This window comes from Chelonia mydas, chromosome 2 (assembly GCF_015237465.2).
Source record: "Chelonia mydas isolate rCheMyd1 chromosome 2, rCheMyd1.pri.v2, whole genome shotgun sequence".
Classification (NCBI taxonomy): Eukaryota; Metazoa; Chordata; order Testudines; family Cheloniidae; genus Chelonia; species Chelonia mydas.
This window is the reverse complement of record NC_057850.1, coordinates 113,707,036-113,723,462: the sequence shown is the minus strand read 5'-3', so window position 1 is coordinate 113,723,462 and position 16,427 is coordinate 113,707,036. Positions and strand designations below refer to the sequence as shown.

At 42.8% G+C, this 16,427-nt stretch overlaps 1 protein-coding gene across 1 annotated transcript in view; it reads left to right on the top strand.

The window, feature by feature from the left end:
* Positions 1 to 6,480: 6,480 nt before the first annotated feature.
* LOC102947766 (mevalonyl-coenzyme A hydratase sidH) overlaps positions 6,481 to 16,427 on the top strand; it is a 32,955-nt gene continuing 23,008 nt past the window's right edge. The window contains exons 1-2 of the mRNA XM_027826681.3: positions 6,481 to 6,789; positions 10,409 to 10,576. Coding sequence (XP_027682482.2) covers positions 6,633 to 6,789; positions 10,409 to 10,576 — 325 coding nt within the window. The 5' untranslated portion in view covers positions 6,481 to 6,632. The remainder of the gene's footprint in view (positions 6,790 to 10,408; positions 10,577 to 16,427) is intronic.

The following is a 16,427-nucleotide window of genomic DNA, read 5'->3' as shown; positions in this document are numbered from 1 at the left end:
TCTCTCAGTCTTCTGAAATGTAGTGCCCAGAACTGTACACAGTATTCCAGCTGAGGCCTAATCAGCGCAGAGTAGAGCAGAAGAATTACTTCTCGTGTCTTGTTTACAACACTCCTTCTAATACATTCCAGAATGATGTTCGCTTTTTCTGCAACAGTGTTACACTGTTGACTCATCTTTAGCTTGTGATCCATGACCCCCAGACCTCTTTGTGTAGTACTTTTTCCTAGGCAGTCATTTCCCCATTATGTATCTGTGCAACTGATCTTCCTTTCTAAGAGGAGTACTTGGACTTTGTTCTTACTGAATTTCATCCTACTTACTTCAGACCATTTCTCCAATTTGTCCAGATCATTTTGAATTTACTTTGTCCTCCAAAGCACTTGCAACCCCTCCTAGCTTGGTATCATCCACAAACTTTATAAGTGTATTCTCTATGCCATTATCTAAATTATTGATGAAGATATTGAACAGAACTGGACCCAGAACTGATCCCTGTGGGCTTCCATTTGATATGCCCTTTCAGTTTGACTGTGAACCACTGATAACTACTCTCTGGAAACAGTTTTCCAACCAGTTATGCACCCACCTTAGAGTAGCTCCATCTATTGTATCTCCATGTATTGTATACATGCATCCATATATTTCCCTTTGGTTTGTTTGGTCTTTTGTTACCCTGGAAGGGAACTGAACTTGAAAGGTTTGCTAGCTGGAGGTATGGGCCATGCAGGCTGCTACAGGATTGGAATAACAGCCAACAGGGGGTGCTAGATTAGAAGAACTTCTGTAATGCTGTGCCCTGGCATGAGGGAATGCTCTAGTGGGGAGTTCCGCACTTACAATGTGCTTTACAAAAGTATTGTAGAGGTATCTGAAGATATTCAGTGATTTTAAAAATTCCAGACTTGTCCCCATGGTAGAGTACATATTTTGTAATCAAGAACATTTACAGGAAGATATTGAAAATAGCTTTATATTTTTGAAGGGCTAGCTAAACTTAATGTCCTTTATAAGGACCAGCTGAATGGTTATTTATTTGATGAAAACATTCTGTTTTTCTATTATGATCAGCAAGTAGGGGTGCATGCTGATCTCTAGTGATTCAGGATTGACTCACGGCTAGAGAGAGACTTTGGCACCACCAAGACAGGGACCCTTAGATCATGAAAACTACACCTCACTTTAACTTATGAGGCCCTAAAGATTGCGGCCCACTGCAGTTATAAAATATACAACTTCCTGGGGCTTCCCTGTAGGGAGTTATATTCATAGAGAGGAGAATATGCCCCACGGTAGTATGCATGTAGACTGTTTATTTTAAAATCCTCTTTCTCTAAATGCTTTCTTCCTCCTGTTACAATAAATAATACTTTGGTTTGAAGAAAGTTGTTTTGTCTCTGCACACCACTGGTCACAGATCTCTAGGTAGAAGAACCACAGGTGCCTGAACTCAGTTTGACCTGACCGTAGTTGACACGGACGCTTGTGGCCAAAGGCCTGGTCTACACGTGGCAGAACTGCAGAATTCCACCTCAAACTAGGTAAAAAGATGATGCCTTAGGCAGTACACCCAGAAAGATGACAGAGGTACAGCTAGCCCTGTAACCATGACACTAGCTACCTCACAAACTTTTCCCAAGATGAAATAAAAAATTACCATAACTAGGTACACTAACCTAAATGTACACATCTGTTAGAAGAAACTTATTGCCAAGTGTCATAATATGGGCACAGTTGTCAAACAACAATCTACAACACACAAAGCTGCTTGGATTTCACAGGCATCGTAAAGCTTGTCATCCTTACTGGAAACATAATTAGAACCATCTATTACTGGCCAGTCTGTGAGAGTTGCCTTGTAAGCCAATGCATTGAATATGAAAAGGTTGTATGAAGAACCTGCTCTCGGGTTTGCATTCAAATGCATATCATCACTGTCCAGATGTATATTTATACCAAAGCACTGCTTTCTGTTTCTCTGTGTTTCCTCCCATCTCAGGAGTGGGGTCTGTATCACCACTTGTGGGCAATCAGTAACACCAAGCATATTAAGAAATCCTCCTATGTCATTAAAAAAAAAACCGCTCTTTTTTTATTGCTTGTGTTTTGGCAAAGAGGGAAAAATACTCAAGATGTTTCTGCATAGCTTTTTGGAAATCATGCAGATGGCAGCACAGAGAGGACTAGGACATAATGCATTAATTACAGTATATCCCTAGCCACTCATTTTTCCATTACAGACAGGGTTGACAGATTCTTTTGTAAACATGGTAATAATTTCTCTATGCCTTGTAAAGAGCCCAAAGACTCCATTTAGCAGGTCACTCAGGTCTATCCCCCAGAAATGCTGCACCCTCTGTGCTTGGTGCTTATTTCACTTATTTGGCAGAAATCTGTAGTGATTCCACAGTCATCAAGGCAGTGACACTAGTGTAAACCCAGTGTGAGGTTAGAGCTAGCTCATCTACAACTGTCGTGCAGGGTATGCACTCAAGTATGATAGACCTTCTGTGTGACCACCTGCCATCCTCGTCACTCTCCATTAAGAAAAAAGTTAACATGGGCATATAATTAAAAGGCATAGCCATTTCAACCAATATTTGCCAGTAGCTAAAGAATATACAAAATTGCTATTTGGTAATCATTTAAAAAAAAAAAAAAGACTAGTAACACTTTAAAACAGCCAGTTTGGCTCCTAGGAAAACAGCATTACCTGGTCATCTATGTATACCCAGAGGGCGGCAAACTACGGCCTGCGGGCCACATCCGGCCCACAGGACCCTTCCCTCTGGCCCCCGAGCTCCTGCCAGGGAGCAGGGTCAGGATAGGCTCGCAGAGGAGCCAGCCCAACTCCCCAGCAGCGTGGTGAGCGGGGCAGAGGCTAGCCCCTGGCCCCTCCCCTTCTGCTCCCCTCCCTCCCTACCTCCCTCGCAGTCACAGTTCCCCCAGCATCTGGCCAGCGTGGCTACAGCTCTGGCTGGGCGGCACGGCTATTGCGCCGCCAGACCTGGTGCTCCAGGGCGGCGCGGTCAGAGGGAGTTCGGGGGGGAGTGAGGAGCCGGGAGGGTTGCAGGGCGGCTGTCAAGAGGCCTGGGCCTTGCTGCCGGTGACAGGGGCAGAGCAAGCCAGAGCCCCCCTCCACCTCCAGCATGCTTGGCCCCTGTCCCCAGCAGCCAAGCCCAGACAGGAAGTGAGCCCTGTCCGACTGCCAGGGAGAGCAGCCAAACCAGCAGGGGAAATGCACAGGGAAAGGACTGAGCCCCCTTTTCCCTCTTAGGTAATGCGGGGTGGGGAGAGCAGGGAGGGTTGGGTAGGGGGCCCCAGGGAGGTGGTCAGGGGGTGGGGAGCAGGGGAGATTGGATAGGGGCTGGGGTCCCAGGGGTGGGAAGGATAGGGGATGGGCATCCTAGGGGGATGGTCAGGGGGCAGAGAGCAGGGGTGTTTGGATAGGATGCAGAGTCACAGGGGGTAGTCGGAATGGGGAGCAGAGGAGGTTGGATGGGGGTGGGAGTTCCTGGGGGCTGGAATGGAGGCGGCGGCCATGCCATGCTTTGCTGTTTTGGGAGGCATAGCCTCCCCCAGCCTTCCCCACCCAGTCTTCCATACAATTTCTGTACCCGATGTGGCCCTAGAGCCAAAAAGTTTGCCCACCCCTGCACTAAGTAATGAATTTTTTTCAATTAATAAACAAGTACCATTGAACCAGGCTGCAATGTACCTACATGTTATTAAAATGTTCTGTATGTAATTAATACATTACTGAACAGCTGCCTGCCAGTTAAATGGTAGATGTGGGTCACCTGCTCGATTGATACAATCACCTGATGAGTGTGGCAAAGCTCAGCAGGGTAACCAGGGTAACACTAAACTTGTTAAAAAATTTAGAGATAGCTTCCAGCTGGCTACCTCTGACTACAGAAGCACTGTTTTATGGCAAAGATGGGAGAAAAACAAAGGAAAGAAAAGCTGGACTTTCCTGTAGTCCTTTCTGCAACTGTTTCAATGACTACACAAGAATAAAGCTTGTGGAACTGGATCTGTGGCTATCCACAGTGGCTAATACAGGTGAAACCAAGGACTTAGCAAAGCTCTGATAGCACATTAGGGAAATAAAAGTAAGATAAAGGAGATGGGGAGCAGGAAATACTGGTTTCAGAGTAGCAGCTATGTTAGTCTGTGTCTGCAAAAAGAACAAGCTTTCGTGGGCTCCAGCCCACTTCATCGGATGCATACAATGGAACATATATATAATAGAACATCCATTCTATGCATCCATTGAAGTGGGCTGGAGTTCACGAAAGCTTATGCTCAAATAAATTTGTTAGTCTCTAAGGTGCCACAAGTACACCTGTTCTTTTTACTTATAGACTGTAATGGAGCTAGTAGTTGAATGACTGATGCAGACATGAGTACTATGGAAAGGATGACTTGATCAATCTAACAGATGATCAGAAATGGAAAGTGTGGGGAACGATCACAATGGGTATGAGTGCTCAGGGTTAATTGCCATTTCAAAACTCGGAGTTAAACAGAAAATAGAGATATGCGATTAACATCCAGTGTGCAAGAACACTGGCACAAAGCTTCAAATTTACTGTTTGAGGACTATGTTGCTGATCTTAGAGAAGACATGAAGATAGCATACAATTTTTGACTGGCAAGAGTTACATAGTTTTTTAAATATTACCACTTTCCTGGTTTTGACCTGTAACACTGTAAAGAGTGTATGTGCAGCACGCTCTTGAAAAAGTATGTCACTTTGAATGATCTTAGTGATTACGGACAGATACACATCAAAACCCCTCACTCCCAACTGTTGCATGTAATTATTTGAACAAACCGAAATTCATAGGTAACTTACAGGGCATATTGGCCCAGCTGAAGTCAGCTAGATACCTGATTAAATCTTCTCCTATGCCTGGCACTTGACAAAACACAATTTTGGTCTGGTCTATGCACAGATTTTGAATCAGGATAACTACATGTGTTATCTACCAATGTGATATATGCCATCACATGCCAGCAATGCCCCTCTGCCATATACATTGGCCAAACCGGACAGTCTCTACGCAAAATAATAAATGGACACAAATCTGACATCAGGAATCATAACATTCAAAAACCAGTAGGAGAATACTTCAGTCTCTCTGGTCATTCAGTAAAAGGCTTAAAGGTGGCAATTTTGCAACAGAAAAGCTTCAGAAACAGACTCCAATGAGAAACTGCTGAACTAGAATTAATTTGCAAACTAGATACCATTAACTTGGGCTTGAATAGAGTCTGGGAGTGGCTGGGTCATTACACAAATTGAATCTATTTCCCCATGTTAAGTATCCTCACACCTTCTTGTCAACTGTCTGAAATGGGCCATCTTGATAATCACTACAAAACTTTTTTTTCCCCCCGCTCCTGCTAATAATAGCTCATCTTAATTAATTAACCTCTTAGAGTTGGTATGGCAACTTCCACCTTTTCATGTTCTCTGTATGTATACATATCTTCTTATTATATGTTCCATTCTATGCATCTGATGAAGTAGGCTGTAGCCCACAAAAGCTTATGCTCAAATAAATTTGTTAGTCTCTACGGTGCCACAAGTCCTCCTTTCCTTTTTACATGTGTTAGGAGTGTGATTTTTACTGGAATTAACATAGGTGCTGGAACTAGGGCTGCTGCCGCACCCCCTGTCTTGAAGTGGTTTCCATCATATACAGGATTTACAGTTTAGTTCAATGGCTCTCAGCACCCATACTATAAAATTGTTCCAGCGCCCTGCTGGAATAGTGATACTAATGCAACTTCTGGTGTTATGAAGTTATAGTGGTGCAAAGGTGCTGTTTTACTGCTATGTCTTATTTCTCTTCTATTAGAGGAAATAATATACTGGAATACTTGTGTCTACAATAGAGGGTGGCCTTGCACTGCATTCACTTTCCTAGTATAATTACAGTGGCATAACCCCTTCATCAAGTAAAGGTGCCAGAGGGCAATACAAACAGAGATTAGAAGCCAGCAACGTCTGTCTGATTTGCAAAAATGAATATTTAATCCTGGTCACTTTTCCTAGAATTCATGAAGACTCATTGCCACCAATGTGGTGGCATGCAGTTGTGATAGTGCCTAGTACAAAGAGGACACCTAAAGCAGCAACAGGGGGCAGTTCTGCCGGGGAAAGGACAGGGAGCACGTTCCCCTGCTCTCCCACAGAGCCGGGCTGGAACAAGGGTCTGGCACACCCAACAGAAGACTGGACCCTGTACTTCCCGGCCCAAGGACGGTCGCATGATCTGGGTCCAGGGGCTAACAATGGTCGATACTCCTGTTACATGCCAGAGATCAGCACCCACTGGCTCTAACTGCAGCTGCCTCCCCAGTGACCCTCCCCGCCTGCTGACAGCTGAAGAGGCGGCTACCTTCCCTGGGGGCAGCCTGCGGCTTCAGTGGTGGCGAGACCAACGGGAGGGGGCGGGAACAACGGGACCGGGGCCATTTTGAAAGAGGGTCCGCTCAGGCCACGTGGGAGGCTGCTCCGTGCGTGCGGGCCACAGCTGGGTCGCGCTGCGCCTTGCGCGCCGGCACCATCCGCGTGCCCGGGGGGCAGCGGGTCCCGGCTTCGGGGTCGCTGAAAAGGGATGTCCGGGCAGCTCGTGCGCAACCCTGCGCGCCTCCTCTTCAGGGGGGCCCTGGGCAGCCGCCGGGCGGCAACAGCAGCAGGTGCCTCTGCTAGGGAGACCCCCGCCGCCGCCTCCTCCTCGGCTGCAGCAGGAGCGGGGACACCGGGAGGCGAAGGTTTGTGTCCCCGGCAGAGGGCAGTGCTCACTGGGTTGCTGACGGGATAACACTTAACGGGGAAGGGAGGGAGGAGCAGCGCCGCCCCGGCTGCTGCTGCCGGAGCGTGCGATGTGGAGGCGAACTCCCCAGGGAGCGGCGAAGCCACCCCATGCCCTTCGCCGCTAGAGTACAGGAGTCCCTCACCGCTGCTTCACGCCTGCCGTCGCGCCCACGCTGCTAGATTACAAGCGCTGCGAGGCGTCTCGGAGCCTGCGTGGTTTTTAGGAGGCCCCGCTCACCCCACGGCCCTTAGTAAATGTCACGGTTTACGCGCTGAGCAGTAATAGCTCCCTTCGCTTCGAGAGGCTTTTGGGTCATATCAAATGTCCGTTTCTAGGACGAATTGTTCTTTAGGGAAGGATCAGCATTAAATTCTGAGTAATGTATCCCAAGGTGGGGTGTCTGGTGGGAGCTGCAGATTCTAAGCTGATTTATAGGGGGCTCTGAGCAGTTGATTTATTAGACTTGAAAACCAAAACAGGAATTCTTGATTATTTGGGGACCCCACGTTTTCATGTGTCTTGTTGACATTCCATTTCTTTTGTTGGAAATTTGACCTCTGCATGAAAAACAGCACTGTACCCTATCCTGAAGACAATGGTCCAGATTCAGTGTTACCCTCTGCCTGCTTTACCCCCTTACAGAGCAGCTGATAATCCACTTCAGCCAGGTTTATGGCCCCCTTGTGTCATCAGAGTGGCACAGAGCTGGTGAGTGTACCAGTGAATCTGCCCCGATGAGGCATACAACAGAATGGAGAATAAAGGATAGTAGACAACGAATTATTTCAGAGTAGCAGCTGTGTTAATCTGTATCCGCAAAAAGAAAAGGAGGACTTGTGGCACCATAGAGACTAACAAATTTATTTGAGCATAAGCTTTTGTCATGAAAGCTTATGCTCAAATAAATTTGTTAGTCTCTAAGGTGCCACAAGTCCTCCTTTTCTTTAGACAAGGACGGTTATCATCCTAGTTGGAGAAGTGATGGTTGCAGGACCTCTGTTTATGTTTCCTTCATGAGATAGATGCTTTGCCTAGAGAGTGGTCTTCACCTTGCACTGGACAAAATGAAACTGATGAATAAATGGTAAACTGTACAGCAGGTGACTCAATTTTTTTTAAACTTTTTATTTATTTTTTAAGTTAGGGTGCTGCACTCTTAAAGAACTGCTGTTGGATACAATGCTCTACTGACTGAGCCCCAACATTAGCTTGGTGTTTCATTTTTGAATAGCAGTGAATTTCTTGCATGGTGTCAAGTATCAGAGGGTAGCCGGGTTAGTGTAGATCTGTAAAAGCCGCAAGTTTATGCTCCAATACATCAGTTAGTCTATAAGGTGCCACAGGATTCTTTGTTGCTTTTAATGAATTTCTTGATTCTAAAGCCCCATTCTGCTCTCTTCTCCAATCCCTATGCTTCATGAAGGGTGAAGTCCTGTTCTGAGACCTTAAGTGGGATTTGTATGGGTCAGGGGATTTGTATGGGTCAGAGGATTTGTGCTGACCCATCACACAGTTGAATTTCACGCAGAAAGAGTCAAGCTTTAGAAGTATACATGGATGACCATGCATTTAAAATGAAATGCTATCTGTGCAATTTGGGGTGGTTGTAGGCTGCCGTAAATATGTTTAATAAAACGTGAGAATAAAGGCTGATTTTACTTTAATCACCCTAGGAATGTATCAGTCCCTGGGAAGTGGAGTGTCTTATTGCTGCTGTTACATCCGAAGGGAAAAATCCTGGCTCATAATTGGCTAAAACAGTGATGTGATGAGTTAGTAGACTTCTGCTGCCTAGGCTCCTTAGCGGTGAGCAATATTAAGATCTAGAGTAATATTAATCAATCAGATCACATATGTCAAACAAATAAATGCATCCTGAGTGGATGCACCTGAGGTTAGCAAAAACTATCTGACTCTAGCCAATCCGACAGCAGTTCTTATTTCTTTCAATGTAAAATGTATACCACCTATCCTGGACTCTAGGAGCCTATGCCAATAACTTAAAATAACTTTAGAAGCATAGCCAACAGCTTCTCCTCCACCCAAAATAGTAATAAAATAAAGCTCCCCAAGTGCCCCTTTCTGCACAAACTCCATCCCTTACATCCCCCAAACTTGTGTAAATAGATAGCTATGCAGTATTCCCTGACTGTCCACAGACTCAGGTGGTTTTGCACTAATGGGGGAATTGGGTTCCAAAGCTGAGGGCTCCTAACAGCAAATATCCTGCTGGGAGACCCCCCTCTCTCCTTTATATGGAAGAACCTCTGCCAATTACAGCTGTGATAGTGTGGAACATGGAAAAATATGATCTCTCAGGTATAAAGGTCTTCCTGACTGTCCCATCAGAAGTGAATAACTGGGCCAGAACTTCAGCTTTTGTAAATCGGATTTGTTCTATCGAGAGCAGGGAAATGAGGCCAATTTACGCCATTTAACTGTAAAGCACCATGCACAGCTATGGCAGAACTAAAACATAACTATAAAAACAATACTGTAGAAATAACAGATCATTAACCAAGGTTTTTCCCATCCCCCAGCAGTTAATCTAGGAAATTTATTCTACTGATTCATACACCAGTGGTAACTTGAAAAGTGCTGTGACACGCAAGCAACAAAAGATCCAAATCCAATGAGAATCTGTTACTTTTTTTTCTCGACTTCAGATTTCAGGTCCCTGTAGACTACTGCTTTAAAGGAAAAACTTAGATTTTCAATTATGTACAAAGAAAACATTTAGAATATATGTAAAATTACAGGTACTAAGCCAAATTCTGCTCCTAGTTTCATTGCTGTGTTCTGGAATAGCTCCTTGTAAATTCATGCAGTGCCTAGAATCCCTAGCTAAGACCGAGACCCCATTGTGCTGGGTACAGTATGCACACTTAGTAAGAAACCGCAGAGAGTAAATAATCCAACTACTTACACTGAGAGCAGAATTGTACCCTTGGTTTCCTATTTTGGTAGAAAGAGAGAGTTACTGTATCTTGAGGTAAATATGATTATTTACTACATTAAACAATCTTGGTAGTTATCTAATTAGAAGCTAATGTTTATTGTAAAATGGGTTATTGAGGGCTGTTTTAAGAAACCTGATTGCCTGCTTTGCTTAACATTAATTCTGTAGAAATTCCTTTACCTCCAATACCAGTTGAAACTACCTCTTGCATTTAAAAATAACTTTTTCCCTTCATTTTTTAGCAATAACAATGACCCCACAGCGCATTTCACCCAGAAGAGTGATCCCCAGCTGTGCTTGAGACAGTCCACTCGTCACAGCTGGTCATTGTTATTAATTCTCAGGAAATACCTTCTGTCCTTATTTACCGTTGCTTAAATACAAGCCTGGCAAAGATACTATATATTAAAATGTTTAAAAATGTTCATGAAGGAATGATGTAAGTGGTAAAAGTAATATGTTGGATTTACCTCTGTTTGTTTATTTTAAATGTCTCTGTTGTCTAATAGTAAAACATTTTAAGCCTTTCAGACCCCTTTTTTAATGTATTAATGACTTACTAAAAGGAATGTAAATATACTTTTACGCTGATTGTTTTTCTTTCCCCCCCACACAGGGAAGAAGAATGTAGTCACTGAAAGACATGGAACCATCATGACAATTGGGATCAACAGGCCGGAAGCTAGGAATGCTGTGAATCAGGAGACTGCAGCAAATCTTCTGCAGGCATTCACCTCATTTGAAGATGATACCTCACTAACTGTTGCTGTATTTCATGGAATAGGTGAGATTTGTGATAGCCCTGCCTTATTTCCCCCTCCCCCACAGTGGGTGGTCACCAGGCTGTTATAATCAGACCCAACATTTGAATCCAACCTGCTTTCCAGCCATCTGGGTCAGGGCAGAGTCCAGTCACTGTCTAACTGAGCCTCTAGGGCATGCTCCTGGCATGCAGACTTCCTGTCTGGCCCTCTTCTTTGGGATGTGGGACTCCTCAGTGTAGTTGCCTTCAGCCTTGAGACCAGTGCTGAAGCTCCCCTGCTGTCTGTGCATGGTTTCCCCATAGCTCCATCCCCAGGGGCACTTTAGTTTATAGTTTAACTCTTTGGGGAAACGTGGAAGTTAAAGTAGGGAACACAGACTTTATAAAGGAACTTCTTAAACACACATACTTTACTCATAGACAGCACAGCAGAATTACAGATGTAGGCAAAACAATAAACACATGAATGCAATTCCTCTCCTGCCCCCGAGAGGCCAGAGTCCTCACCGCTTCTGAGAGTTCTTAGGGTTTTGGTCAGTTTCCTTGGAAAGGGAAAGCCCGTTCTGTGCCCACTTCTCCAGCTGTGTCCTCTATTTCTTGTGACAGGCTGACTGTCTTGCCCAAAGTGCTCATCTCTTTTTAAAAAGCAATCTGTAACATCTTTTCTTTTTCTATCCTTGTGCCGGGGATTTTCTGTCCCCCAATTCCCAAGGCTTTGCTACGCAAAGAGTTTTTAAAATCAGTGGTTCTGCTGGTAGCAACCTCCATTGGCCTTTCAGGGCAAAGCTATTCAGTTGTTGATGGCCCTATTTAACTTCTCCAGACATAGTTTGTTCACTACATGCCAGGTCCCTGCCACCAAATGGATGATCTAATTCATAATGGCTGTTACAACCATAAATGATATTAGGGATTTATATGTTGACACAAACATATTCCCCAAACTGTCACAAGGCTATTCTCTTCCTCCTGAGATGAATCTTCTACAATTTTGAAAAAAATTGAATGTATTAATTTCTACAGAGAGGTCTGGTAGGTGGCTCTACCTTGTTTGAACAGTAGGTGACGAGAAAGCCTTCTTGAGGTTATTTAACCCATGCCATGTCTCCTTATCAGTCTAAACACACAATTGAATAAATGCATAGTGAAGTATGATTTACATCCAAAAGCATGATTCTGCAAACACTTGCACACGTGAGTAACTTTATGCCCATGAATAACTTGTATGTAAAATGTTTGCAGGATCAAAGTTACTTGTGAGTCTGTAGGAGCAGGACCCTAATTATGAAAATTATTATTATTATTTTTTTTGGACTCATGCTATAGTTTCACAGACAGTGAAGTGGACACTGATTTTTGGATGCCTCATATTTTGTGTGCTCAGCTTGAGACATGTTGGTCATGAACTTCAGAGGTGCTGCTCACACTTCTGATGCTCATGCTGACTTCCAGAGGAGATGTGAATACTCAACACTTTGGAAAATCAGTTCGAAGTTGTCTTAGGTTTGGCATTCAAAAATGGAGGAACCCAAAATAAATGACCACTGTTGAACATTTTTGCAATGATATACCTTCACAAGCAGTGAATTGGTTAATTATAACCTGATTTTGGTCAGGGTCTCTTTTTTTCTAATAAACATCACTGTTTATATTGCTGCCTTTTCAGCAAAATAGCAGCTGTTCCCAGATGCTGCTAAGCTTTATAACTCATGCTTTCTTGACTGTGTCAATGTACATGTTCACTTATACACTGAACTTAAAGTTATGAAGAGGTAAAATATTTTAGATACAACTAAATGAATTCATTTGATGCTTGTTGTAAAATGTGCCCTTGAGTAATAGTTGTTTATAAGCTAATAAGAAACTCTGAGACAAATTCCTGTTTTTTGTTCTTTGAAATATGTATAATATCATGATAATTATGATTGAGGGTCAGATACCCAGCTGGTATAAATCAACATAGCTCCATTGATTTTCATTAACTGAGAATCTGACTGTTGGAGGGTTTTTATTGTAATTATACTGCTCAGGTGCTGTTTGACTTTTGAGAAATCCTTTTATATTTGAATTTATTCTACTCTAGGTGACGGAAAACCTCCCAATGACTTATTTTGTCCAATACAAATGACTTATTGTGCCCACAGACTAGGGTAAGACAAGGCACATGTATCTGAAAATCAAAACAGGAAATGAGAACATGCATATTATTTAAGATGCATGTGCAGTTTTTTCTTGCTTTATTCATTTATCTTGGAAGCGCTGCAGTTGAATTTAGGATGACTGAGACATAAAACCCAGCACTTGGAAAAAACAACCTCACCCTAAACTTCAAAGAGTATATGAAAGTACTTGTGTGAATTGTCAGATGGAGGTAGCAAAATAAGAAGAGACACATTGCTAAACTTTAATTAGAAGTAGCTGTCTTGTCATTATCCAGAGAGGAGGAAAACATTCACGTTCATGGTGGAAATATCATGTTAGTTTTTTACAGTCAGAACATTTAGTAGCAATTCCAGCAGTTCCTAGCAGTGACTGCCACACCAGTTTAAAGACACTTTACATTTGCAGGGTCAAATCCTGGCCAAGTCACCTCCCATTTACTTCTACAGGATCAGTATTTATAACTTATTGCTCCTATTATTTTAATAACTTTTTGTGTGTTCCTCTATTATTTCCTATTCTCTGGCCTGCCTTGATAGCTCTCAGTAGTCAGAGATGCTTTTATCACCACTACGTATGGAGATCTGTTTTCAGGTAGGATAAAAATCAATGATTTTTTTTTTTTTTTTGAAAAAATGCTTTTTGAGGAAAAAACTTATGTAAAGATAGTTTTAATTAAGATACTGTACATTGTAGCTCAAGGATATCTCATCATGGAATAGGGATTATAAATTCAAATTCTATAGTGTGAGACAATATATTCATGTAATGCTTAAGTGAGTTCCAATAGTTCATGGATTGGGGACCCAATCTTACGGGGTTCCATAGTCTTCTGTATAGATTATTTAGGTTAATCTTTCTATCTACCCAGTGGCACTCAGTGTTCAGTCTAGAAGATACCATCAGAGATGCTTAGTTTGTTTTGCATTTCTCAAACTGTGGATTTGTGTCTCCAGACGTAACATCAATTTGATTAAATCAAATCTACCCTGTCTATTTTCCCCTAATTAACTATTTTAGTTAAAATGCACACATGCATGTGTATCTTATTATATAAATAGCTCAGCACCCAAGACTCTAAAGTTATAACCATTTAAATTGTGAGATTTTAGATGTCATTGATGCAAATTAATTCATTTCTAGGTCGTGTTCCTTAAAAAAACAAACAAAATGCAAAACACTTTAAAATACAGGCCTAACAAGTAAGGCCTGTTTGTTTTTAAACTGGAAAAAAGGCCAAATAAAAACAGTGTCTCGTTTTTGAGAGAAGACATTTATTTTTCTCAGGGGAGGAACAAGTCAAATATCCAACCTGCCATTAGAGTTTTGTATTTGGAGATTCCCACACTTTTCCAAACCATGCAGGTAGTTTCCTAGAGCAGAATTCCTCTTGTAAAATTAGATCAGCCTTCACTTTGACATGGGCCTATAATAGGATTTAGTGGCTGAGTTCATTCATTTGTATTTTCTTTAATTTAATCTATCATCTCTGGCCCAGATCCACTAAGTTTTAATCAATGACGCTCAGGATATGTCTACACTACCAGCTGGATCGGCAGGCAGCAATCGATCCAGCGGGGGTTGATTTATCGCGTCTAGTCTAGACACGATCACTTGACCACCCCCCCTCCCCCGAGTGCTCTCCCGTCGATTGCTGTACTCCACCGCCGCGAGAGGTGCACGCGGAGTCGATGGGGGAGTGGCAGCAGTCAACTCACCGTGGTGAAGACACCGCGGTAAGTCGATCTAAGTACGTCGACTTCAGCTACATTATTCATGTAGATGAAGTTGCGTAACTTAGATCGATTTCACCCCCCAGTGTAGACCAGGCCTCAATCTTCCGCTGGGAACGAGTTATCAAAGGCACTGGGCTTGTGGATTTCTCTGTGGTATTTATTTAATTTATGCCAGTACATGTAATGATTGACCTCTTAGGTGTGTAAGGTTCAGCAAGAACAGACTCACCTACCCATTTTACAAGAACAGTCTCTGTTGTTCACTACAAGAAAAACTCACTGGGCCAAATCTACCCCTGGTGTAACTTCACTGATTTCAGTAGAGTTACAGTGGGCATGACTTTGGATTATTGGCTCTGTTCATACATCTCATAGTTTCTCTAGCCTCACTCTTCTGACTTCTCAGTCTGCCTTTATATGATTCCTCTCACTCAGCATCCTAACTCCCAAACCAAGTATCAGCACAAAAGCAATGACTGTCCGATCACTGGGCGCTACCATGTATTACTGGCGAACACTTATATTCCTTGTCTTTCTGGTGTCTTCTGAAAAAACAAGATTTTTCAAAAGTGACTTGTGATTATTATTATTATTGGTGCTTCAAACTTTGTGTGCCCAAAATTGAGATACCATAAAGGGACTCAGCGTTCAGAAAGTGCTGAGCCTGCTTTCTGAAAATCAGGCCCCTTTAAAGTATTGCAGTTTGGGCACCCAGAATCACAAGTCACTTTTGAAAACTTCAGCCTAGGGGTTTTTGCGGGATTTTTTTCTGTCCCCTGTCTCCAGACTGATGATCATTCTGTATGTATTAAGTATTATGAAGCTGAATACATCCTAACAAAACTAATACATTCTTAATATTAATACATGACCATTCTTATTCAAATAGAAAAGAGGTGCTAGGCTGGAGTCAGTGGTACTACTGAAGTCCTGGGAAAATTACAGAAATTGTTGTAGACTAAAAAAGGAAAGTTGTGTGTATATTTTAAAGCTTTACATCCCCAGGACATATGCATGGGTTATTTATGCCACCCTAACTGACTTAACAGAGAGAATTAGAACACTGAATTTTGCAGCCTAGTACAGTGGTTCCATCTGTTAAACTGTATCAGGGAGGTTCTTGCTCTGTGGCCTTTTATGTTTTAGAGACAGCAAGGGATTTCTGTATGTCGTACAGTTGAATATTAAAGTAAATGTGGTGGGTTTCAATGTTTTGATTTTCATTGTGGTGGAGTAGTGAGCAGCAGTGCTTTCTACTACTTCCAGAACTCTGAAGAAACGATACCTCAGTCATGCAAGAAATGGTCTGAATTCACTCTTTCTGCTGCGAGTAGCTGTGTGGAGGAGGCATACTTTCAGTGATAAGGAAGTGGAGGGGGTGGAAGGGCGAATAGGTTTTTGGCATGCACCAGTGAGAACCCTGGAAATGAATTCCTGTTTACTTCGTCTTCACTTTCTTTTAAATGACACATCCGTATAGAATGCAGCCTTTATTCAGTGTTTAATCATAAAATTGGCATCTGCAAAGGAAGAGAATATGGAGAGTTAGTAAAAAGTCAGTGCAATGCTGATATTAGACCGGGATCTTCAGTGCCAAAAGACCGGTTTTTTCATTTTCTTTCACCATCAGAAGATTTTTATTTCTATGTTTACTTTTTAAGAAGCTATATCATAATCTCAGCTAGCATATGATACCACTGTCTAGTCTTGCCACAGCCCAAATGGTTTAAACATGCAACTTGTGGCCTCTGGGCACCTATGTGAGATTAGGTGGCCTCGCTGCTCTTCATAGAACCTCAGATTTAAATATAGGAATAACACGTATTGTATTACGTGACATAAAGGCAAATTCTTCCCCACACACTCCTTTGAGGAGGTAGAGTGGCCTGCCTGCAGCGGGACTTGCGTGGTTCCCCAGGGCTGGCGTGGGGCTGGGCTCCATGCCATGGGCATGAAGCTCTTGTGCCTTACAAAGC